At 37.5% G+C, this 20,381-nt stretch overlaps 2 protein-coding genes across 3 annotated transcripts; one reads left to right on the top strand and one right to left on the bottom strand.

The window, feature by feature from the left end:
• Positions 1-1,349: 1,349 nt before the first annotated feature.
• On the top strand, positions 1,350-10,829 carry MKS1_1 (Pleiotropic negative transcriptional regulator). Of its 2 annotated transcripts, XM_051209519.1 has the most exons (18): positions 1,359-1,445; positions 1,475-1,565; positions 4,006-4,088; positions 4,123-4,190; positions 4,223-4,305; positions 4,340-4,608; positions 4,643-4,725; positions 4,761-4,817; positions 4,853-4,895; positions 4,924-4,986; positions 5,022-5,092; positions 5,443-5,509; positions 6,665-6,784; positions 7,352-7,485; positions 9,672-9,754; positions 10,528-10,587; positions 10,632-10,669; positions 10,710-10,829. In XM_051209519.1, exons 6-18 carry the CDS (start codon positions 4,344-4,346, stop codon positions 10,784-10,786), a joined length of 1,161 nt encoding a protein of 386 aa, XP_051074976.1. In that variant the 5' UTR covers positions 1,359-1,445; positions 1,475-1,565; positions 4,006-4,088; positions 4,123-4,190; positions 4,223-4,305; positions 4,340-4,343; the 3' UTR covers positions 10,787-10,829. The 2 variants fall into 2 exon arrangements, with proteins under 2 accessions (XP_051074975.1, XP_051074976.1); XM_051209520.1 differs by having other exon boundaries at positions 1,350-1,565; positions 4,006-4,190; positions 4,223-4,725; positions 4,853-5,092.
• On the bottom strand, positions 10,404-15,837 carry MS3_00001981 (uncharacterized protein). The gene is made up of 4 exons (XM_051209521.1): positions 15,756-15,837; positions 15,679-15,713; positions 15,278-15,638; positions 10,404-12,435 (listed from the first exon to the last, which is right to left on the bottom strand). Exons 3-4 carry the CDS (start codon positions 15,539-15,541, stop codon positions 10,891-10,893), a joined length of 1,809 nt encoding a protein of 602 aa, XP_051074977.1. The 5' UTR covers positions 15,542-15,638; positions 15,679-15,713; positions 15,756-15,837; the 3' UTR covers positions 10,404-10,890.
• Positions 15,838-20,381: the final 4,544 nt, after the last annotated feature.

The raw sequence follows: 20,381 nt of genomic DNA on the forward strand, positions 1-20,381 counted from the left end.
AATCTATTAATGTAGATAAAAGACTTCCTAGTTGGGAGCCAACAAAGAGTACGGGTGAACTCAAAGTTATCTAGCTAGGGAACTGTGCTTAGTGGAGTGCCCCAGGGTACAGTTTTGGGGCCAGTGCTATCCCTCTTGTATGTAAATGACCTTCCTCGTCTACTATCATCATCGGTCTTGCTATATGCTGACGATGTCAAGATATGGAGAACGGTACGATGTAAGGGCGATAGCTTAGAACTCCAAAATGACATGAAGAAATTATCTGAATGGTCTGAAACCTGGCAGTTGCCGATAAATACTTCCAAGTGTGTTGTGATGCATATCGGTCATCAAGGTACAGGTACATACACGATGAATAACACTGAGCTACCTGTCATCCAAACATATAGTGACTTGGGAGTCATCGTTAGCCAAGACTACTGCACACTGCCGTGCAATAGCCCCCAAAGGTTTTAGAACGTTATGGTCAATACGTATGGCTTTTAGTCATGTCGACGCTAAGACGTTTTTGACTTTGTATACAGTGTTCGTTCGTCCTAAACTTGAGTACTGCATACAAGCGGCCAGCCCCTGCCTAAAAAAAGACAGTGAGCTTCTGGAAAAGGTTCAGAGAACAACAACTAGGCTGATTCCCGGAGTAGCGAAGCTTCCGTATGAACCTCGACTGGCCAAGCTGAACCTTTTCCCGTTGTCATATCGCAGAACTAGAGGCGACTTGATTACAGTTTTCAAATTGCTTAGTGCCAAATTTGCACTTGATATGCCCTCAGTTTTCTTGTCTTCCAAAACAGAGAATTTACAAGGACACTCCAAAAAAGTTCACAAACCAAGAACAAATTACTTGTCATCTGACTATCGACATTCCCATCGAATCATCAACGAGTGGAACTCATTACCTCAGCACGTGGTTGAGGCTCCATCCGTCGAATCTTTCAAAATAAAGTTGGATCAACTGAGAGACCACCATTGCCAGGACTAACACAGGCCATCAGGCTTCCTGTCCTTCCCAAACTGAATCTGATATACCTCCACAGGCGTGTCATGTGAGAGGACCCAAAATGTAACTGAAGAGTCATACTTAGGCAATAACTTAAATTTAATGATAAGATGGATACAAATTCTTTGCTTGGTCACCGTCCGGATAACTACAACTGCCCAAACAAAACTATCGTTCCAACGAACTGAATAAACAAATATCTCAAGCCGACGGTCGCTTCTGTCTTACCGTTACTAGTGTTAAAGTAGTCAATAACAATGGCCTATGCGAACTGAGATTATGGTTATAAGAAAATTTCCTACGGAATCAGTTTTTATCAACCATCTCCACAACGTTAACTGTCGTTGCCACAGAGATCCTTTATTTGGGCGCGCGAAGCAGTCATGGATGGATTTGACTCTGAAACTTATGTTATAACTGGTCCTTTGCGGAATTTTTCCATTAGGTATCAAATAGAATAATTTTCTAAATCAGGGTTAAATTGTTCTGTCGGCGGAGTAAGGCAGAGGAGCAGTATCTAGAAGAAGAGTATGTGTTTCATTGGCAGGAAAAGATTTTCAGTCCAGTAAGTGTGTTCAAGAGTAAAAATGTTGTTAGTAACGTGAATTGTTTTGTGAAAAAAACTCTAAAAAAATTAAGAGAGATGTGTCCACACAAGAAGTGTCTGAGATACAGCTTGGTAAAACATTTTACCAAGCTGTATGGAATATATTCCAAATATAAGTTTATGTAAACTTAAATTTATTGTTTAGTAGGTATATATGGCCTTAAGCTGGAGAATCATCTTATTTCATGAGGTTTTGGAAAGTAGGCACAGAAAAACCGATCTGATCCTCAAGCAACTATGAAAAACCAAGAAGTTTTTCATCCATTTAGTTACGTGGTACCTAACAAGTGAATGCAATTTAGTTTTGGTTAGGTACATCGTCGAGTATCATTCGATTATGTGGCATTAAGAATTGTTGACTGGGGTGCACTTCAATGACTTTCAAATATATTGTGAATCATACGTTAGTGCATGCACTTTTTCTGTTTTTGGTAATCTTGAAACTTATCGAGTAACGAGTCATGACTTATATCCAGAAAACTACTATACAAGCTTTTATAAGCGATAAGAAAGACCGTCATCAGACGTTTTCCGTGATAAATGTATTATTCTCAATAACGAGTAGGAATTACAACTTACGATTGACCATCAACACTATTCGTGTCTCCTTTGACTCAATCTTTATAATCTGTGGTTTCTAGAGCTCTTCAGAAAAGGTACCAGTAACGACTTCGGCAACTAAAGGGGCGCAATTAATTTGCAAATAAATGCCTATCCATCACAATGCAGTTTTTGTGTCTACGCTATAGGAAATCCAAACACTCATACTATTTGCCAATTTTGTCGAGAAGTAACCATTGGCAAAATTGTGTGGTACAAGCATGTGTTTATGGATGACTCAGTAGAGTTACTCGACAAATATATAGTCTTCACAGAGTTTGATGCTATCGACGCATCTGAACCCCTATTAAGCAATAGAAGTAATGCTATTATTCCTCAAAGTCCATCCCCTAATATCAGAGAACGTCTACATTAGCGTTGATAATGATGTACTGTCGGCATTTTACGTTGTATAGAAATTTGTCATAGCTTTCGCACGGTGCTCCGTCTTGGAATTTGCAAAATATATGAGAAATTCCCAAAGATATATTCTCTACAATATTTCACATGTGTACTTATTGATTCATGTAAGGTAATGAAGTGACTTTTGAAAGTAACAGAGTTCAACTATCGACTCGAAAAGCTTAATCATTAGAACGGAAGTACAAAGTTACTAATACGCGAATTCGATCATTTAAACTATGAATCCTCAAGTTTTTACGTACATCTTGTGATCAGGATAGTGCCTTTATAGGTTGAAATGTAGCTTTCACGAAACTTATTTGATTTCTTAGTTTCATTAGTTTTCAGCACTTTGACTTTTGAAATTGTACTTGTATATCTGGTGATGATTTAAGAACTCTGAATGTTTCAATCTGGAAACCCGTAATGCAGTCCACAAAAGAATTATTGGATTAAGATTAGGTATTGCTTCACCTAGTACCTCAATTTATCAAACCAATAGAAATCTACGTGTAAATTTTAATGAAATTAATTCGTAACGTCCGCATTTCACGACCCAGCAGTATCAGGTGTCTACAAATAATCTGCCACACAGTGAGAAACCTATATAAAGATGATAACCAGATGTAGTTGGTGACCAAGTTTAGGATATTCCGAATGGCAAACTCACAACAAACACTTGAAGTGCATCGATTACTTCTTATTGGATGCTTGATGTTATTGCTAACTACGACAGTTCCTGTGTGTCACTATAAACTAAGTGTGTTCCCCATGACAAGGTACGTACTAAAATTAACAAAGAAAACTAGAAAAAGAATATCTTTGTATATTTTGAGGCGAGAAACAGGTTCAACATAAGAATCGAGTGGATTATTCTGAACAATGGGTGCACTACTACATTCCAGTGATATGAAGCTAAAACATCAATGCAACATTACCTCGCTCTCCTTTTCAAATAAAGCTAGATTAAGATTTATGGCTATAGAACTAGATCTACCTTCAGATCAAAGGCTTGGGGTGTGGACCCCCAACGAAGCCACCTGCTTCAGTTTGGGCACCCGGGCAGCATCACAGCCCTCATATAAGTCAATGATAACTGCTACTGGCCCCATTATTATTGTGTGGCACATATGTATTTAGTGCCCCCTTGTATCAATGTTTATGGGTCCAAATAAAATAATATATAGTAATAAAATATTTGAAGATCAATGTTTCTTAATGATTATGGTAGCACTATATTTCAGTGAAGACAGCAATTGAAGCATTAGCACCCATCTATATTTAGAAAACATAATCTCCCAGATATTGCATTACAACGATTAATATATATAAGATGTATTTTTTCAACTTTTTGATGCTTTTACGAAATCTTCATATCTAACTTCCAATTTTGTAGAAAGAAAAGGCTCTTTATAGGGACCGGAAAAATTGTACGACTGAAACGCAACTACTTTACAACAAGGAAATAAGCAATATGAAGTGAGTCCGAATTATTCTAAAAATATACGAAGAGGTTCAGGATTCCCAACAAAAAGATTATTTACTTATGTCCATAAGGACGAAATATCAGTAGAAAGAGGCGTATGTGATATTTTTGTTATAGATTTTCTTAGATATTCGTGGATGGCATTGGAACTATCTCATATCCTGAGAAACGAAGATCTAACATCCAGTTAAAACTAGACAATCTATCGAAGTAAGTATTAATTAATCAGTGTCGAAACCTGAAGTCCTATGCCAACAAATGAAATGTTGTTGGAGTTTCCTCCTGACTATTATAGATACGTTAGTCATCTACCTACTAGAATAACCCAAGAGATGTATATAATGGCCGATTTAAGTAGTGATATTCCAAATGATGCTGCAGACTTATCGCCTCTTTATATGGGCAATGAAGAAATCCTCTGCAAGATAACTATTGATTCTAATGGACTTTTACGTTGCAAACCTGATTTTACTCGCGGGTCTGTTAAGTACAGAATAAAAAGCAAACAAAAAGGTTTAATCTGCTACTGGCAAATGTATACTCTTAGGGTCATATTATTTTACGTTGGAAAATATTTCACTTCAAATGTCTGATCTGGACAAACAGAAAATAAGAAACATGGATAAAGAGGTGGATTTAGAACGTAACTTTAACTCAATATGTAGATAACACTTCGAAAATATTCTCACTTATGTGCCTCCATCGGCAAACATTTTGAAATGGTATGTAGTCGATCAAAATTCTAACATACGCATAGCCAAATGAACAAAGTTACAGGCTTTTTATCGCTGGAGAGATAAGTAAGTTATCTTTTAATAGTTATTTTAGTGGGTGCGACTAACTTTGAAAACCCTGGATTGTATGTACAATATTATCTTGAATTACCACAAAGTGAATTCGTACTTAATAGAACCATATTATTTCAGACTGGAAAGCGTATGATCATAAGCTATTATGTGGAAGTTCCCAGATAGCCTCTATCAAAAATTATGGAAACGTAAGTCAACTCTGATATCTGTATACCATTGGATTAGATATAAAATATCTTAGTTTATTTTAATGATGGTATGCAGACTAAATCGTTACATTTCGATTATCCAATATGATTTGTACTGATTTTTAACTGTAGGCTCCTTCTACAGAATCATCATGGTATGCATATGTATCGAAGTTTCCAACTGAGATTTTTGGAAAGCATTGAAAGAGTTCGATATTTTGTAAAGGAAGAAATTCTACGAAAGTGAAATACAAACTTTGTTACCTTTCTGATTGAAATAAATCGACTGACTCTGACAACTTATTTCCTAACAATTTGTTACTTTTACATTCTGAAATTATCTCTTTTAGGAAGAAATAATTATGTTTTCGCATCCGATCGAATTTGACCTAACATATAAACCTGAAATAAGTATCGGTAAGTAAAACTAATATATAACAGGATATTGCCAAACTGTTGCACACTTCCAAAAAATTATATTTAATTGTATAAACCAATAATGTATTTGTTATATTTCCTCTGTTAATGTGTATGTTGACTTGGTTGTGTCCGCAATCTTACCGCTTTTACTTGGAAACGGGAACAACTGCAATTCCCACAGCGCGAATTAAAAACACAAAACACTGATGGAATTAAGATTCATTATTTCCCAAAAATATGTCTTCAAACAAGTCGTCATTGGACCAAAATACAGTAACTTACGTACTAATTTTTACACTCAATAATATAACACATAGGGGAAACTTCGTCGAGTACTTGATACAGTTTAATGGATGCGGGAAATACAATCGTCCCACTGAACGAAGTTCACACCCGTCGCCCTGATCGAAATTTATAATGAACTGATGCAAGAAATATTGACCTAAATAATGTCATATTTTTATCTGAGCATGCCAGCACTGGTTTAGCGTAAATACATGTCAAAAATACTCGCTTTATTCAATATGGTACGAATGGATACTGTATGAAGATCTCAGAATGTGTAATTGAAACAACGACCTTAATACTATATCCTAGTGAAAAATATAAATATATAATGGAAGAGAATGAGGTTCATGAATAAAAAGCATTTGCAAGAGGAATTAAGAGTCATTTACTTTCAACTTTAAATGGTGTGAGTTTATTCTATTCTTTGTCGATCGCACAAACCATCCACTAAACCAAGGATAATCAAATTATTGTCTGTGACTTTACGTGGACGTCATTTTCATCTATCTAGATCTTATTTTACAAAATGGTGAATAATAGGAAATCTTTTGAAAAAGCAGCCCCTTGAGATCCGATATAATAATAATAATATTTTTTAAATCAGGCGGAACTAAGGCTAAAAAAATGCAGAAATAATATATCAAACCAACAGAATACATAAAGTGTTTGGAAGTGTAGTTTTTCACATAATTAATAAAAGAAATGTTTTAAATAACAGTTCACTGTGAAAACACCGGTAATGACTAAATGAAAACTTGAAACCAAGATGAGTGATATACGTTTCTAAGCAACAGATCATGTAGGAGTAAATACCACCAACTTTATTTACAGAGATATGTTTAAAACACTTTAATCCTCTTCTAGACTTAACGAAAGGACCAGTTTCAATATGGCCTACACTGTATTTTGAAGTCCAGTCGCTTGACTTTTGGACTCGGAGTCGAACTGAAGGGTATGGATTCACAGAACTTCCGCGCATTGCTGGTAAGATTAAATAAATTTGCTCGGTTTCATAGACTCTGACTAGGAAACACTTGCGAATACTAAAATGTCAAGTAATCTTGAATAAATACACGCAAAAACATCTCAGACATTTGTGACATGCAACTTGATTAATTCCATTTGACTGTCTATAGTAACCCACTTGACTCAAAAGTCATGTCACTGAAGCATGAAATGTACACAAAAAAAAATAAAAGAATGATTAATACTTGTACATTGGTGCTTCTCTAGGACATTCCAATGTTTCTTGCAAAGAAAAAACTCCATATTAGCTGACAGCATGACAGTTAACGATCCGTTAGAACTCAGCCCATTTTAGTTGGATTTCGCAGCCTAAAGCTATTTCTGACTACTTAACATTGTGACTTATTAAAAAGTGACATGTTTTGGTACATTGATTTAATAAACGTTATGATGTGGAGACAGAAATATTACGAATATATGAAGTTCGGCAGAGTATCGATTATCATTGAATTTTTCTTGAGTTGTGAGTTAATAACATCAAAAGCCCAATGGGACGCGTAAAATTATACTATTTACTTTTTGCAGGTGCTCACTCAATTGTTGTGAGTTGTTGGCGCCCAGTAGGAGATTCTGTTGTAGAGGAACTAAGAAGATTTTTTATAGGTGGAACATGCCAACTAGAGGACCCCACATTTGCCAAAATACCTGGATCATTTGAAGTGAGTATGAAACGCAACACGATTACATACTTGATGGAAAATCCCAACATGAAATTAGTAAACGATGCTACGCTGAAACTTTTTCTTAGATGGATAATGCTCTTAAAACTGAGAAGTCATGTTTACATTTAATATTGCCTGTCAAATTATAGGTGAACTGATAATTTTACGTTTACTCTGTTGGGTTTATCGATAATGATCATGAATGCAATCAACATATAATCCTTCCAATTAAATTGACTTTTGTAGATTTCAATAAATGAAGCTTTCCCGTTCAAATGAAAGACGCTATTGCCTCGCTCACTGGGAATGATTTATTACAAAAAAAAAACACCTTGTAAACGAATTCCGAATTTTTAAGAATCATCTCGTAACACACTATGCGGGAGAGCTGATGGACATACCGAGACTAGGGAATGATTATCGCTTCTACAGTCTATGTTGAGTGGTGTGAAAAGTTATGACAGACTAACCATTTGAATTATGGAAAGATGTTTAGACACAAATAAAAGCTAGTGCATTTGAGCCTGGTTTCAGCTGGATTATATAGTTCTTATACATCGGTTCTTACTCACAACACAAAGTCCTCCAAAAATACTGGATACCTTAACGAATCATCAATGAACATTAGAATAACCACATTTTGTTGTCTTGCGCAAATTGATCGAAAGCCACTTAACAAGACGCAGTTCGTAAAACATTGAACAGGAGCATTTTATATATAAACTTTCTTTTATGCGACTACTGACAAAATTGTATCAGTAGCTGCACACTTCCCAGTATAAGTGCTTAATTTGTGTAGAAACCATAAACTTATATTCTACATTAGTTCTCACTTCTGCGGTCACAGAAATCTCAGCACGGATAGAGAAGGATCGACTAGCTTTTGCCAACTTGCGTCATTTATGGCGTAGACGAGATATCCGTCTACCAACCAAAGGACGAGTTTGCTTTGCAGCAGTTCGTTCCATCCTACTTTATGGCAGTAAAATATGGCCAGTAAGAGTAGAGGATATCCGTAGGTTACTAGTATTTGATCATAGGTGCCTTCAACACATTGCTCGTATATCCTGGGACCATCGAGTAAGTAACGCAGTTGTTAGCAAACGGGTACTAGGTAAGGATGGCAAACCAATTGATGAAGTAGGGAAACTTCATCAGTTGAGATGGCTGGGACACGTGCTACGTATGCCCAACCACCGACTGCTTCGATGTGCGATGTTCAGTGGTATAGGGGTAGATTGGAAGAAAGCTAGGGGCGGCCAGACCAAAACATGGCACAAATCCATGAAGTCACTGACAAGTGGACTGAGCCATGTTGGTAGGTGTAGACTACCTGGCTGGGATCCGCGAGACGATAGCAACCGATGGTTAGAGACCCTGAATGACATAGCTCAAAATCGTTTGCGATGGCGCAGGTGCATCCACTCTTTGTGTTCTTCCAAATTCTAATCTCCTGGTTCCTCGTTGTCTCTTCCCAAATCTATTTCACTGGATTATACTCTTTAAATAACATCTCCAAACACTAATCTTCCCGATTACTGCTTATACACTTACCACATCTAACACTACGGGATCTGAATCGATAAATGCATCTCTGTGCTAATGTGATATGGCAACTCGAACTGATGTACGTATGTACGGAGTTCTACGTTGTTACTGACTGACCCTGCGGTCACAGATCTCAATCACGAGGATGCACCGAAGATTTTCTAAGACATAATCAAATTCATTATCAATAAGTTTGTTTCAAACAACGTACAAAATTTAAAGTGAGCGTCGACAATGTTATTCTAAAATGATGGGAATCTGAAAAGACATTTTTACAATCTACAGTTGAGCGGTCACCATCCAGTTTCAATGTAAAGCAGTGTCTCATCTTAAGGTAGTTGTAGACTGGTTTGTATCGACAGTAAAATTTAATTCACTCAATACTCCACTCATGGACCGACACCGAATTATTAGTGTTGAAGTTGGTTTACAAAAATATTTCTTTTCACTTATCTGGTGGCCATTAAGATGGTGAGACCTCGGTCATTAAGTTGGATGGAATTTCTGAATTAACCGTTATAGGTACAAACATTAAATACATAAGTCCCTCCCACTTAGTACAATTTATAAAATGCTTTATTTATTACTAGATGTCCATGCTTGTTTGCTTAAAACGACTTTCCCTACATTTCCAGAGCAATAACTTAGCGAAATATGGATTTCGTACAAAAAACACGGGAAAACTATTTCTGAATCTAAATTGTGCAATCCAAAGCTGGTAAGTAGCCAAACAGCTCTAGAATTATTGAAAACTAATCTTCTGTGCACATTCCCATTACCTAACTGCAGTGATCTTTTTAAATCAATATCCATCAGCTGTTCTTTTTGTTTGCAAGCGGGACTACTCCATTTTCAATCTGCAGACATCCATCCGTTTTTTTACAAGATAAATAGTAATCCATACATTTTTAAAATTTACTTTTGAAGAGCTTGTGACACTGACTATAGTAAGCAACAAGACCTTGATCCAAAGAATGAATGCACCTATTCCATTGCGAACGATTCTGAGCCATGTCACGCCAAGTCTAACCATCCCAGCTGGGGAGGTCTACACCTATTAACATAGCTCAGTCCAATTGTTGATGGCTTCATCAACTGGTGCCAAGTCTTAGTTTTGCTACCCAGAGCTTTCTTCTAGCCTACTACTATACCTTAAATGGCCCGTAGAGGTAGGGGGTGTTTAGGGATACGTAACTCATATCCTCATTATTTCGATCGATAAAGATTTAATACTTCGTCAGTCGGTTTGCCGCATTTACCTAGTATACGAGCAATAATCCTAGCAATTGGACTTCCAATTAGGAAATTCGCTACCTTGTTGATACGATACTATAAATACACCATACACTTGTCAGTAAGCAAAAAAGTTTGTAGAATGAAGATATTTTCTATTCAGAAATTATACTAAATGGTAGGTAACAATAATAAATTTGTGCAGAATAAAAAGCAGTTTTGTCGTGAGAAGTGAAACTGAGTTTTTTTTACATGCAGGTCCAATCTATACAGGACCATGAGCAGATGTCCAACAACGGGTGATGAGAAGCAAAGAAGGTAGGTAGTTTCTATTTGAAGATTAATAAAGAATGTTTTTACAGGATAGCACTTGCACACATGGATGTTTCAACGATAATAAGTAGGTTATACTTTAATATACATCCTTATTCAATATTCAGAAGCATACCAAAAAGCTCGTTCAAAATTACTGGAAACCAGGAAAGTTATAGAAGGTTTGGGGAAAGTCAATTTTTAATATTACTTGAAGAAACAATAATAATTATGCATTACCTCCACGACTTGGCTTTTGTAAAATCCTTATTTGTATAATGGATTCTAAGGGGGGGGGTGAAAACGACACTAGATATCGGATCTTTTTATTTTCGAAGACTCTCCTCGACAGTAAGGGCAATACCATTTACCCTTAGGTTGAACCCGGACATCTACACATGAGAAGTGAAACCATTCAACCTCACAGAACTTGTTGTCGCAAGCTATCATATCGCCAAATGATACTTTTTGGCATATACAATACAGACGCTCATCTGGGCTGACGCTTGCTTCACTCATACTATGACTAGGGCTGTTTTCCGATATTACTTTGTGTCGAAATGCATTCATATCATCAGCATGTGATCCATACTTAAATGAATTTCCTGGAGGAGACCGTGTGTTTACTTGAAGATCCATTTTGTGACGTACGGTGTTATTACTTCGACATCCTCGCCTAGTGTTGCCGTGGCTAAGACTCTGAGATGTTAAACAATTGCGATTAGATCCATGTTCTGGTGATGCAGGTGGGAAGGATGAATTGGGTCTGTGATACGATTGTGTTGACTGTACATTGTTACTAGCTCGTCGGAGTCTATACATCTTTTGACGACCTGGTTCACCACTTTGAGCGTTTGTTAGTTGATTAGTTAGTGTTCTGATGACTTGTGTTTCCTGCGAAGAACAGTTTTGATCACATCCCATGTCATATGTGGTATGACCATTGCTGTCACTACAATCTACATCAGCCACATTTTCATTTTCATTATAACTGCTATTCCAATCAGATGACCTATCTCCCAACCTTTTTGGGCTCTTTAAACTAAGTAGGGTATATACATCACTCTCTTCTGTTTTATCTTCAATATTTAAATCACTTATTGATTTACTAGATGAACCAAAACAATTGTCGTTTTTGTAAAAGCTAGGATGGCTTTGTTCATGTCGTCGCTTCACACTACCTACGAGATTTGTTTCCTCACAATTTCGAGAAGAGTCGGGATTAGTATATTTCGACACCGTATTTCTTCTCTTCCGAGAACCATGTCTCAGCATAGCGTACTCTAAGTACTGAGGTCTTGCACGGTTCGGGTGAAGTGATCTTGGCAATACACGATGACTTTTGAATCTCTGTTGTTGACTTCGAGAGTAACGAGTATATGTTACACCCACTTTATGTTGTTTGAGTTCCACTGAAGTCCTATTTGTTGACTTATTGTTAGTATCACCTTTGGACTTTAGAGAGTTGTTGGCATTTCTATTGCCCATTGAATTAGCAGGCTTGAAGCGATGAACGCCGGGAACCCATTTATTCAGTGATCGACGTGATGCAGTTCGACTATTAGTGCTAACAGCACGTAATGGGAAGCGTTCTTTACCTCGTATGCTTACATCACTACATCGTGTGTTTGGTATAGAGTAGCTAGTGCACTTATCGAAACTTGATTCCTGAGATAAGTTGCGCCGTAGTAAATTGCAATTGTATTGGGGATTAGACACTTCTAGATCACTGGTATCGACTTCACTTTCAGGGACATTTTCCGTATTTGAACGAGTACGTTGAGGATCGATTGTATCAACTTTCATTTTAGCATTCATCAGCTTTAAAGAATGGGTTTCAATTACTTCATCTAACTGAATAAATTTTTCAAACAAAATTTCAAAAAGTGTAAAAGGATTGTGGTAAAATCAGACATGAAAATTTTTTGTGGAAAAAAATATCAAATTTCGTAATTTACATAGATTTAAAAAGTTATATACGGTAGCTCATGACAACTAGCATACAGTGACAAATCTAGTTGTCAACTCCTTGACATTTGGCAAGTCTAAGACACAATCTCATATTCTCAAGAAATAATTAAGCAAAATGAGAAACAACAAGTAGTTGGGTGAAAGTGGTAAACATATCATTGAACCAGTCATCGATAAGTTAAAATCCTTAATGTGCATCATAACTACATTTTACACCAGCACATCCAGCAATTTAGTGATGAGAGAGAGAGGTTATTATTATTTACTGCAGTGGAAACCTAAGTACAAGTTAAGGGATGAGTGAGGTCGAGGAACGAAGAGTACACAGTGACACAAAAAAACTTAACATTTCTACGAAGTGTGTTGTGAATAACATGCCCAGTGTTTGAGTTTTAAGTGAGCGGGAATACCCCATAAAAGTAATTATTTATCGGAGCATTTCATTGCTAGGGGATTTTAAAAGAAAAATCTGTGATACTAATAAGTAGCATGAACGAGATAACTGCAGGGAACAAATGTTTTGCTAAAAATTATGTATGGTGTGAAATTATCACCTTTCTAAATCGTAGTAGAATACTTCAAGCTAGGTAATAATTGCACAGTGATCATGAGTCAGACTTTGTCAACGGGCACATCATTTTACTAAAAGGATTCCATTCTGTTGGGATATGTTGTCCTTTCATCAGTTCACTGGTGAGTTTGCTTAAAAACCGTTTCGTGAGAAGCCATTAGTCGAACACACCATATTATCGTACATCACTTATCTATGAGAACCTTGTTGATTATTTTAACCTATAACGTGTTAATCATCAAGGCAACATTCAAAACAGTGTACTAAGTGCTTTCACTTAGAAACACCAGGTTCACAGTTTTGACATATTTTACAAGCGTCGTCTTAACAACTCTCCATATTGTTCATTACTTACTGACATGTGTGTAAATAACAAAGGGGTTCAACTTATAACAGCTCTGAAAAATAGTAAAGTTATTTTCGATTAGCTTCTTAGCTTAAACTCTTGAAGATCATGTGATTTAATAGTTTGGGGGGATAATTAGACGTGAATTCAAAAATCAGTAATTATGTTGCTGTACTTTTTAATGTTACTCAAAAACAATAAGATGTACCTTCGTATTGAGCAGAATGTATATTGGTTGTGAACTGTATTCTTCAACACTTCCTAATCGCGTACTGAATCTAAATTTTGTCTTTTACTGTTTTTCCACAACTGTCCTTCTTCAAGTGATGAGTATCTTGGTGTCCCATTACATTGAACGTCCCCTAGTAACAAATATAGCCCATTTTGGAGGCGGTTAGTATTGTGTTAATTCTGAGTTTGGGATGTTGTGCATAGTTATGGTACTTGGTGTTTTTTCAACATTGGTTGATTACTTTGATAATGACTTTATTAACATCCAATTTGTGGGTGGATAGGGAGTAGCTAACGACTAGTTGGACGTTCCCAAAAAGCGTTCTACCTATGGCTTTAGTTTCTTATTTTCATTACAAATTATATCTAGAAAACCAATAAAACGGATTTGTTTACTCTCCTTTGATGTAAATATTTTCGCGTCAGATCTAGTTACGTGAAATGGTCCTTGGGGGTAGGGATAGAATTTGGATGTTTGAATTAATGGTTTGGTTAAACGCTTTAACGACTGAGTCAGTTTGTTTCGACGATAGATAAACAACACGCTGTGCCAGGATTAATATTAGGTCTACACAACTGCCACTTTCAGAGCCAATCGTGATAAGCTTCCGAACTCGTCACATCATGTCTTCTTTACTAAAGATTTTATTACTACTACCACAACTGCTAGTACCACTTCAGTAGTTATCTTGGTAATTACTTTTTTTGTATTGATGAAGTGAATTCAGATGATGCACATAAGACACGTTTAATGTTTCTCCTGGCTGACTGCTTTTCAGGTGCCACCTGAATCTGTTTCAATTAAATAGTTGACACTGACATTTGAAATAAGCAGTGTATTCACTTTGTGTTTACCAGGGTATGGCAACTTGGACCGATGCATATATGTGCCTGGTCCTACGTTGTGGCTGACTGACTGACTGAGGGTAGGTCAACTGACACTATCTGGAATTGACCACATATTCCAGAACCCCGAAACAACCTCTACTCCAAAGCGACAATATTAGACCTTTAACCTGAACTTGATATTTCCCAGAAAACTAGTGGTCGCAGGAAAGATGTAGCAGACGGTTATCATAACAACTTCTTTGTGTTAGATGTCTCTGTTAATTGCACTAGCTCCCACACACAATTACATATGATCGCTTATTCAGAAACTGAACAAGCAACCTGTCTTTCGACCCTTCTAAGTTTTCAAAATACCATTCGGTCAAACACAGTAGTAACTATTGGGTGATATTAATTGCAGAGGTGTCTTATTTTTCTATCTAGTGCGAAAGCCAGAATGCCAGTCAAACACCCGGAAGAGAAAAATTGTGAGACGGTGACTCAGTGGTTATGATGCTTGACTTCCGGACACTAGATAGCAGGTGTGAATCCAGATTTACTTAATAAAGCTCTGGAAAAACGAATAATATCACCAGGCCTCACACTTGGAGTGAAGGAGAGCCGAGTATGTGAATTCGTTCATAGTCGATGAGTCAGTAATAGGAAAACCACCGAGAATAGATATTAGACAAGTTCTACAGAGATTCCTAAGTAAACGTCAGACATTTGCAGCAAATTTTTGGACTTACTTCATCCAGATCATTGATTCGACGGTCGCATATGTTTTGGATCGCAACTAAAACATATATGAGTTGGTCCAAATGCTTCCTTTTGGTACTATGCTCCATGGACTTTTGCATTTCATCCACAGTGCGCCTAGCTAGCGCTAGTAAGTGACGTTGTTGTAGATCTGACTGAAGGTATGCGGTTATTCTGGACTGTATTTCCAAAGGAAGGATCTGAAGTGAGTCAACGTAGCAACTAATAAGTGAGTCCATCCCATCTAGTTGCATAGTGATGACGGGAATGAATTAAAACTCCAACGTTTTTGTGAGAAATGCTTCATATGCAGTTAAAGTGGCATGAATGAGAGTAAACAGAATCAATTGCCTAAAGCCAATATGTATGATGCAATAAATTCCATGCTTACGACATGCATATTGATCGTCCCTTAGTCATTTTTATCTGCGGCAAACACAGTGTAAGACAAATCAGATCAGTTCATACAGTCTATGGATATATTGTGAAGTGATGTCCGAACCCTCTGACAGAAAACCTTTGACGGGCAACCTTGAGAAGGTAAATGTCTTCGAGAAACTAAAACACACCAGATTCAGAATTATATAGTAAGGACTGAAGGCCTACGGCTTATGTTGTTCCTTTTCTAGTATGCTTCTGTGAGTGTCTTGTTTCCTCTTGAATCAGTCAATTGAATGTATTTTATCCGATCTAGGCTTTTCTACTCACCTGCTATGTCCTCTGAGATGTCTAGATCTAGTGGGAAGAAAAAGAGAAAATATGTTAGGTCCAAAATCATTCTTTAGTATAATTAACATCAAAATCAAATCGCTTCTTATTCTGCAGTAGGACAGGGTAAGGAGGTCCAGCTTTTCAAGCCGCTCTTTGTATGGTAAACCCCGGAGTTATGGAATTGCACGGGTAGCTGCCCTCTGTACGTTTACCAGGATATCCGAGTCATCTTTTAAACAGAGGCTTGCAGCCTAAGCGCAGTTCTCAAGCTCAGTTCTCACTAAGATTGTGTATACTGTAGTGAACATGGCAGTATCAAACTTAGTGGATGTCTGTCTTAAATCCCATAGGTTTCTAAAACCCTTAGCTTTAATTTCCCGGCAATGGGCTGTGGTCTTAAGATCATGACTGACTGCCACCCTAGGATCCTCGTGAGACCAGACCACGGGTACAGTCACTTCCCTTATGCTGCACATTTTCTGCGTGGTAACTAATTGTACCAGGAGTCTTTGATTAATTCAGAAAGAGCTTATTTGTTTCAAGATATTTGTTTATTTGTGACTACAATTTTGTTAGGTGTACCTAGAGGATAAAGGAAATAATCTCGATCGACGATCTCGTTAAAAATATACTTAAAAAGATCTATCGTTCATCTACATGTGTACCTATTTACTTTTGTATCCCCAAAGTGCATGTAGACACACTTTGCCGCGTTAATAGTTATTAACCACTCTTTAGACCAGTTAATCACAATATTTAAGTCTACCTGAAGTGCACATCTATTTGAGTTTCTTTTTATTTCTCTCCAGATTTTTACATCGTCAGCGTATAATAACACGCTTGAGAGATCATTTACGCACAATATAAAAAGTGAGGGACCTAGGACAGGACCTTTAGGTATTCCATATATTACTGGTTTCCAGGTGGAGCACTCTTAATTTACTCGTACTTTCTGTATACGACCTACAAGGAAAGTTTTAAACCATTTATGGAAAGGTCCAGCAACGCCAAGATTTTTTAGCTCCAATAATACTCTATTTATTGTCACCTTGTCAAATGCTTTGCTTAAGTCTATGTAGATAACATTCACTAATTTTCCATCCTCTAGAACCTTTATCCATTGCTCCCTTGCTTAAAGAAGGTTTGTTGTGCAAGATAAAGCTTTCGTGAAACCATATTGTTCTCCCTTTAGGGGGTTGTTGTGTTTCACAAATGTTACTATGGTCTTTTTGACTATTCTTTCCAGTATTCTAACTACGACACTGGTGAGGCTGACAGGTCTGTAGTTCTATGGAAGTTGCTTTGATCCTGTTTTATGTATAGGAATGACGATTGCATCCATCCACTCAATGGGTAGCACACCTTGGTCACGTGACATATTGAATATCGCAGTTAGTGGGGCTGAAATATATTGTGCAGTCCGCCTCAGGATTTGGGGGATTTAGTTCATCCGGTGCTGTTGACTTTCCCGTATGTAAGGTGTTAAGAGCCTCAAGTGCATCGTCTTGTTCGAAGTCCACGGTGAGCAGCCGGCATGTCGACTTTGTATTTGGGTCTAGTCCTTCCTCTAGAAGAGGATCCAGGGTGAAACTGCCCCAAAAGAGTTTGCCATTGCTTCTGCTTTTTCGTGACCATCCTCTATCATTTCGGATTCACTCCCTTCATTAATTAGGGTGGGAATCCAATGATGCATCCTTGTTCCGTAATTTATATACGAGAATAGTCTCTCGGGCTGACTGAGTGCATATTGTGCCAACTGCACTTCATATTTTCCCTGAGCTTCCCGGATTTAATTATACATTTATTTCTTACCGCCCTGTAACGTTCCACAGTGCTTACTGCGCCAAGGCTGATGGCAACGTTCCAACATTTCTTATTTTTTCTTAGCAAACGTCGAATATCCCGGCCTATCCAGGAATGACCGTGCTTCTTCTTCTTCTTCTTCTTTGGGACTGTTCGGGATATGTATGGGTGGGTCACCTGATTATATAACTGTCTGAAATGAGTCAATTTCTCTTCTACTGATGTCTCTGAGTCGATTATCCAGTTTTCAGCCGATGCTGCAGAGTTAATTGCCTCCATATCTGCCTTCCATATGTTAGGACGGGCCGGCGCAACTGTTTAACAGGCAATGTCAGCTATGAACTTGAATAAGATGACTGCATGATCACTTCTCCCTTGAAGTGGTAGGAAATTCATCCGGCGGACGTCATCACCGTGTGTGAAGATTAAGTCCAAGAGAGACGATGAGCTTCTTAAGTCATATCTGGTGGGATCTCTAATGTACTGTAATAAAACTAGTTCAATGAAGCTTTCGAACAGTTTGCAATCAAATGACGTTGTCGATGACCCTATTTCTAGGTCTACTCAATTTGTATTCGGTGCAGTAAAGTCGCTTATTATAAGGCTTTTACCCCTATTACACCAGGACTTGAGTTTGATTAGGAGGGAGTCATCTACTACACATTCTGGACTGCGGCACTGTGCTCTCTTACCATGTGGAATGGACCTTTATCATAATTAAATTGGGTTAGTGTGGAATCCAGACATATGATTCACAGGCCCAGTGATAAAAATACAGACTGGATGCATATTACATGTTATCATTTGTCGTACATGACATTTTTCTGTTGGTTGGATGATTACAATAGGCATTTCGAAGGATTACTTGTTAGCATAGTTTCCAGTATCGCTCTCAAACTTTTCACTATATCAGACATTTTTTGTCTCAAATGTTTGGCTGCGCAATCCGGCATATCCTTAGTTAACTTGTACAACATTAGAGTACTTAGTGGTGGGCTGAAAATGTTCCCTGTTTTGGCTGGCAGGTAGGTTTTATTTTTAAAGCTGCTCGACAGATTTTAAGGATATGCACTGCCTGGCTTATTCTGTGATGCATGCATGTTGAATAGGATTAGAGATGCAATATGTAATAGTTTTTACATTGCCTTTATAAGTCACACCTTTATAATCGAAGTATCCCAACCCAGTCATATCAGAAGTCAGAAATGAGTGGGTTTGGAGATATATGTGGTAAGTATTTACTCTAAGCCAGCCAATAGTTTCAAGGGATGTGTAGTACGACGTACCCACTCGTGATCTGGTGCATATGCACGAACGAGCGCTTTCAGATAGGTGTGTCCAGTAAAATTAGTGAGGTCAGCATCACTTTTGAGTAGCTACGGTAATTTTATTTAAAAGATTTATTTACCACTACGCACAATCGTTGGCAACATTGCAAAATACACTTGGTTAATCCGCAGCTCAGATTAACAAGTAAGTCATAGAAGTAAATAGGCGAATTTTGAAAGTGTTGCGGCTTTGAGGGGTTATTTGAGTTATTGTTATATTACGTCTCTTATGAAAAATCTTTCCAACTCGTTTTTAAATTTTGCATAAATAGTTCAAACTCATTCCAACTTCAATTTTGGAAGCCCTTTCAACTATCGAACTATGTAGTCATGTTGACGAAAGAACGATACTTAATTTGTACTTAATGCGAAAAGCTTCGGTGACGTAATAAAAATGTTTGTACTGGGTTGCACATCTCGTGTCTTCGTCTCTATTTCAGTCTCTCAACATACCGCACACGGAATGACATGATGTAATAATTCAAAAGATGCAAGCACAAACAGGAAGCCATCCAGAAATCAATTTTAGGTAACTCTATACGAAGAAATCTCAATGGTGCTAATGTCATTTCACCTAAATGCATAACGAATATTGCCTGGATTTTAGTAGTCATGATATAAGTCGTCCGTGCAACGTGAAGAACCACTGAACACTGAACAGTTTACTGAACAGCATCAAGGCCAAGTATGTCAAATACATATTGGGAAGTGACCCACCATAGAAAGGTAATTTAGCAATGGTCTCACGCTGTGATTATTTAATATGTTTTTACCGATGCATCCCAACGATGCGGCAGGGTTTTGTTTCATCATCATATTCACCTAAGAAACCAGTACATTTAATCATCAAAAATGCATAAGCTCGGTTAGGTATCAACCTTGTGGTGTGGCTTTACGTAAGCCAGGAGGTCAGACAATTTACATCCAACTCTAGAAAACTGACCATCCAAACAGATCACGTGCATTAGTTACTCACAGGAGTAAAATAATGCTGCCACATTAATCTCCTATAGTTATGATCGTGAAATGATGGAATTTCTCAACCACACGATTTTAGAAGCCGAGCATAGAATGAGAAAATTTACAATCAACACTTAGCATAGAGACATCAGAAGTAGTAAATGAGCAAACAGGATTCGAAATGGAATGGTTTAACCATTTAGGCGTGGTCACTCTGTGTAAATCATTCCTTCCCACATTGAATATATCATTCTACCCCCAGCTCAAGTGTGTCTTTCAGAAGTGCTAAACA

Source organism: Schistosoma haematobium, chromosome 1 (assembly GCF_000699445.3).
Source record: "Schistosoma haematobium chromosome 1, whole genome shotgun sequence".
Classification (NCBI taxonomy): domain Eukaryota; kingdom Metazoa; phylum Platyhelminthes; class Trematoda; order Strigeidida; family Schistosomatidae; genus Schistosoma; species Schistosoma haematobium.

Excerpts from the sequence above, each read along its gene's own strand:
- MKS1_1 (XM_051209519.1), top strand. The coding sequence starts at position 4,344 with ATGCCAACAAATGAAATGTTGTTGGAGTTTCCTCCTGACTATTATAGA. Across the intron at positions 5,510-6,664 it reads TAAACCTGAAATAAGTATCG|ACTTAACGAAAGGACCAGTT; the intron begins GTAAGTAAAACT and ends ATCCTCTTCTAG. Across the intron at positions 6,785-7,351 it reads AGAACTTCCGCGCATTGCTG|GTGCTCACTCAATTGTTGTG; the intron begins GTAAGATTAAAT and ends TACTTTTTGCAG.
- MS3_00001981 (XM_051209521.1), bottom strand. The coding sequence starts at position 15,541 with ATGCAACTAGATGGGATGGACTCACTTATTAGTTGCTACGTTGACTCA. Across the intron at positions 12,436-15,277 it reads GAATCAATGATCTGGATGAA|TTAGATGAAGTAATTGAAAC; the intron begins GTAAGTCCAAAA and ends AAATTTATTCAG.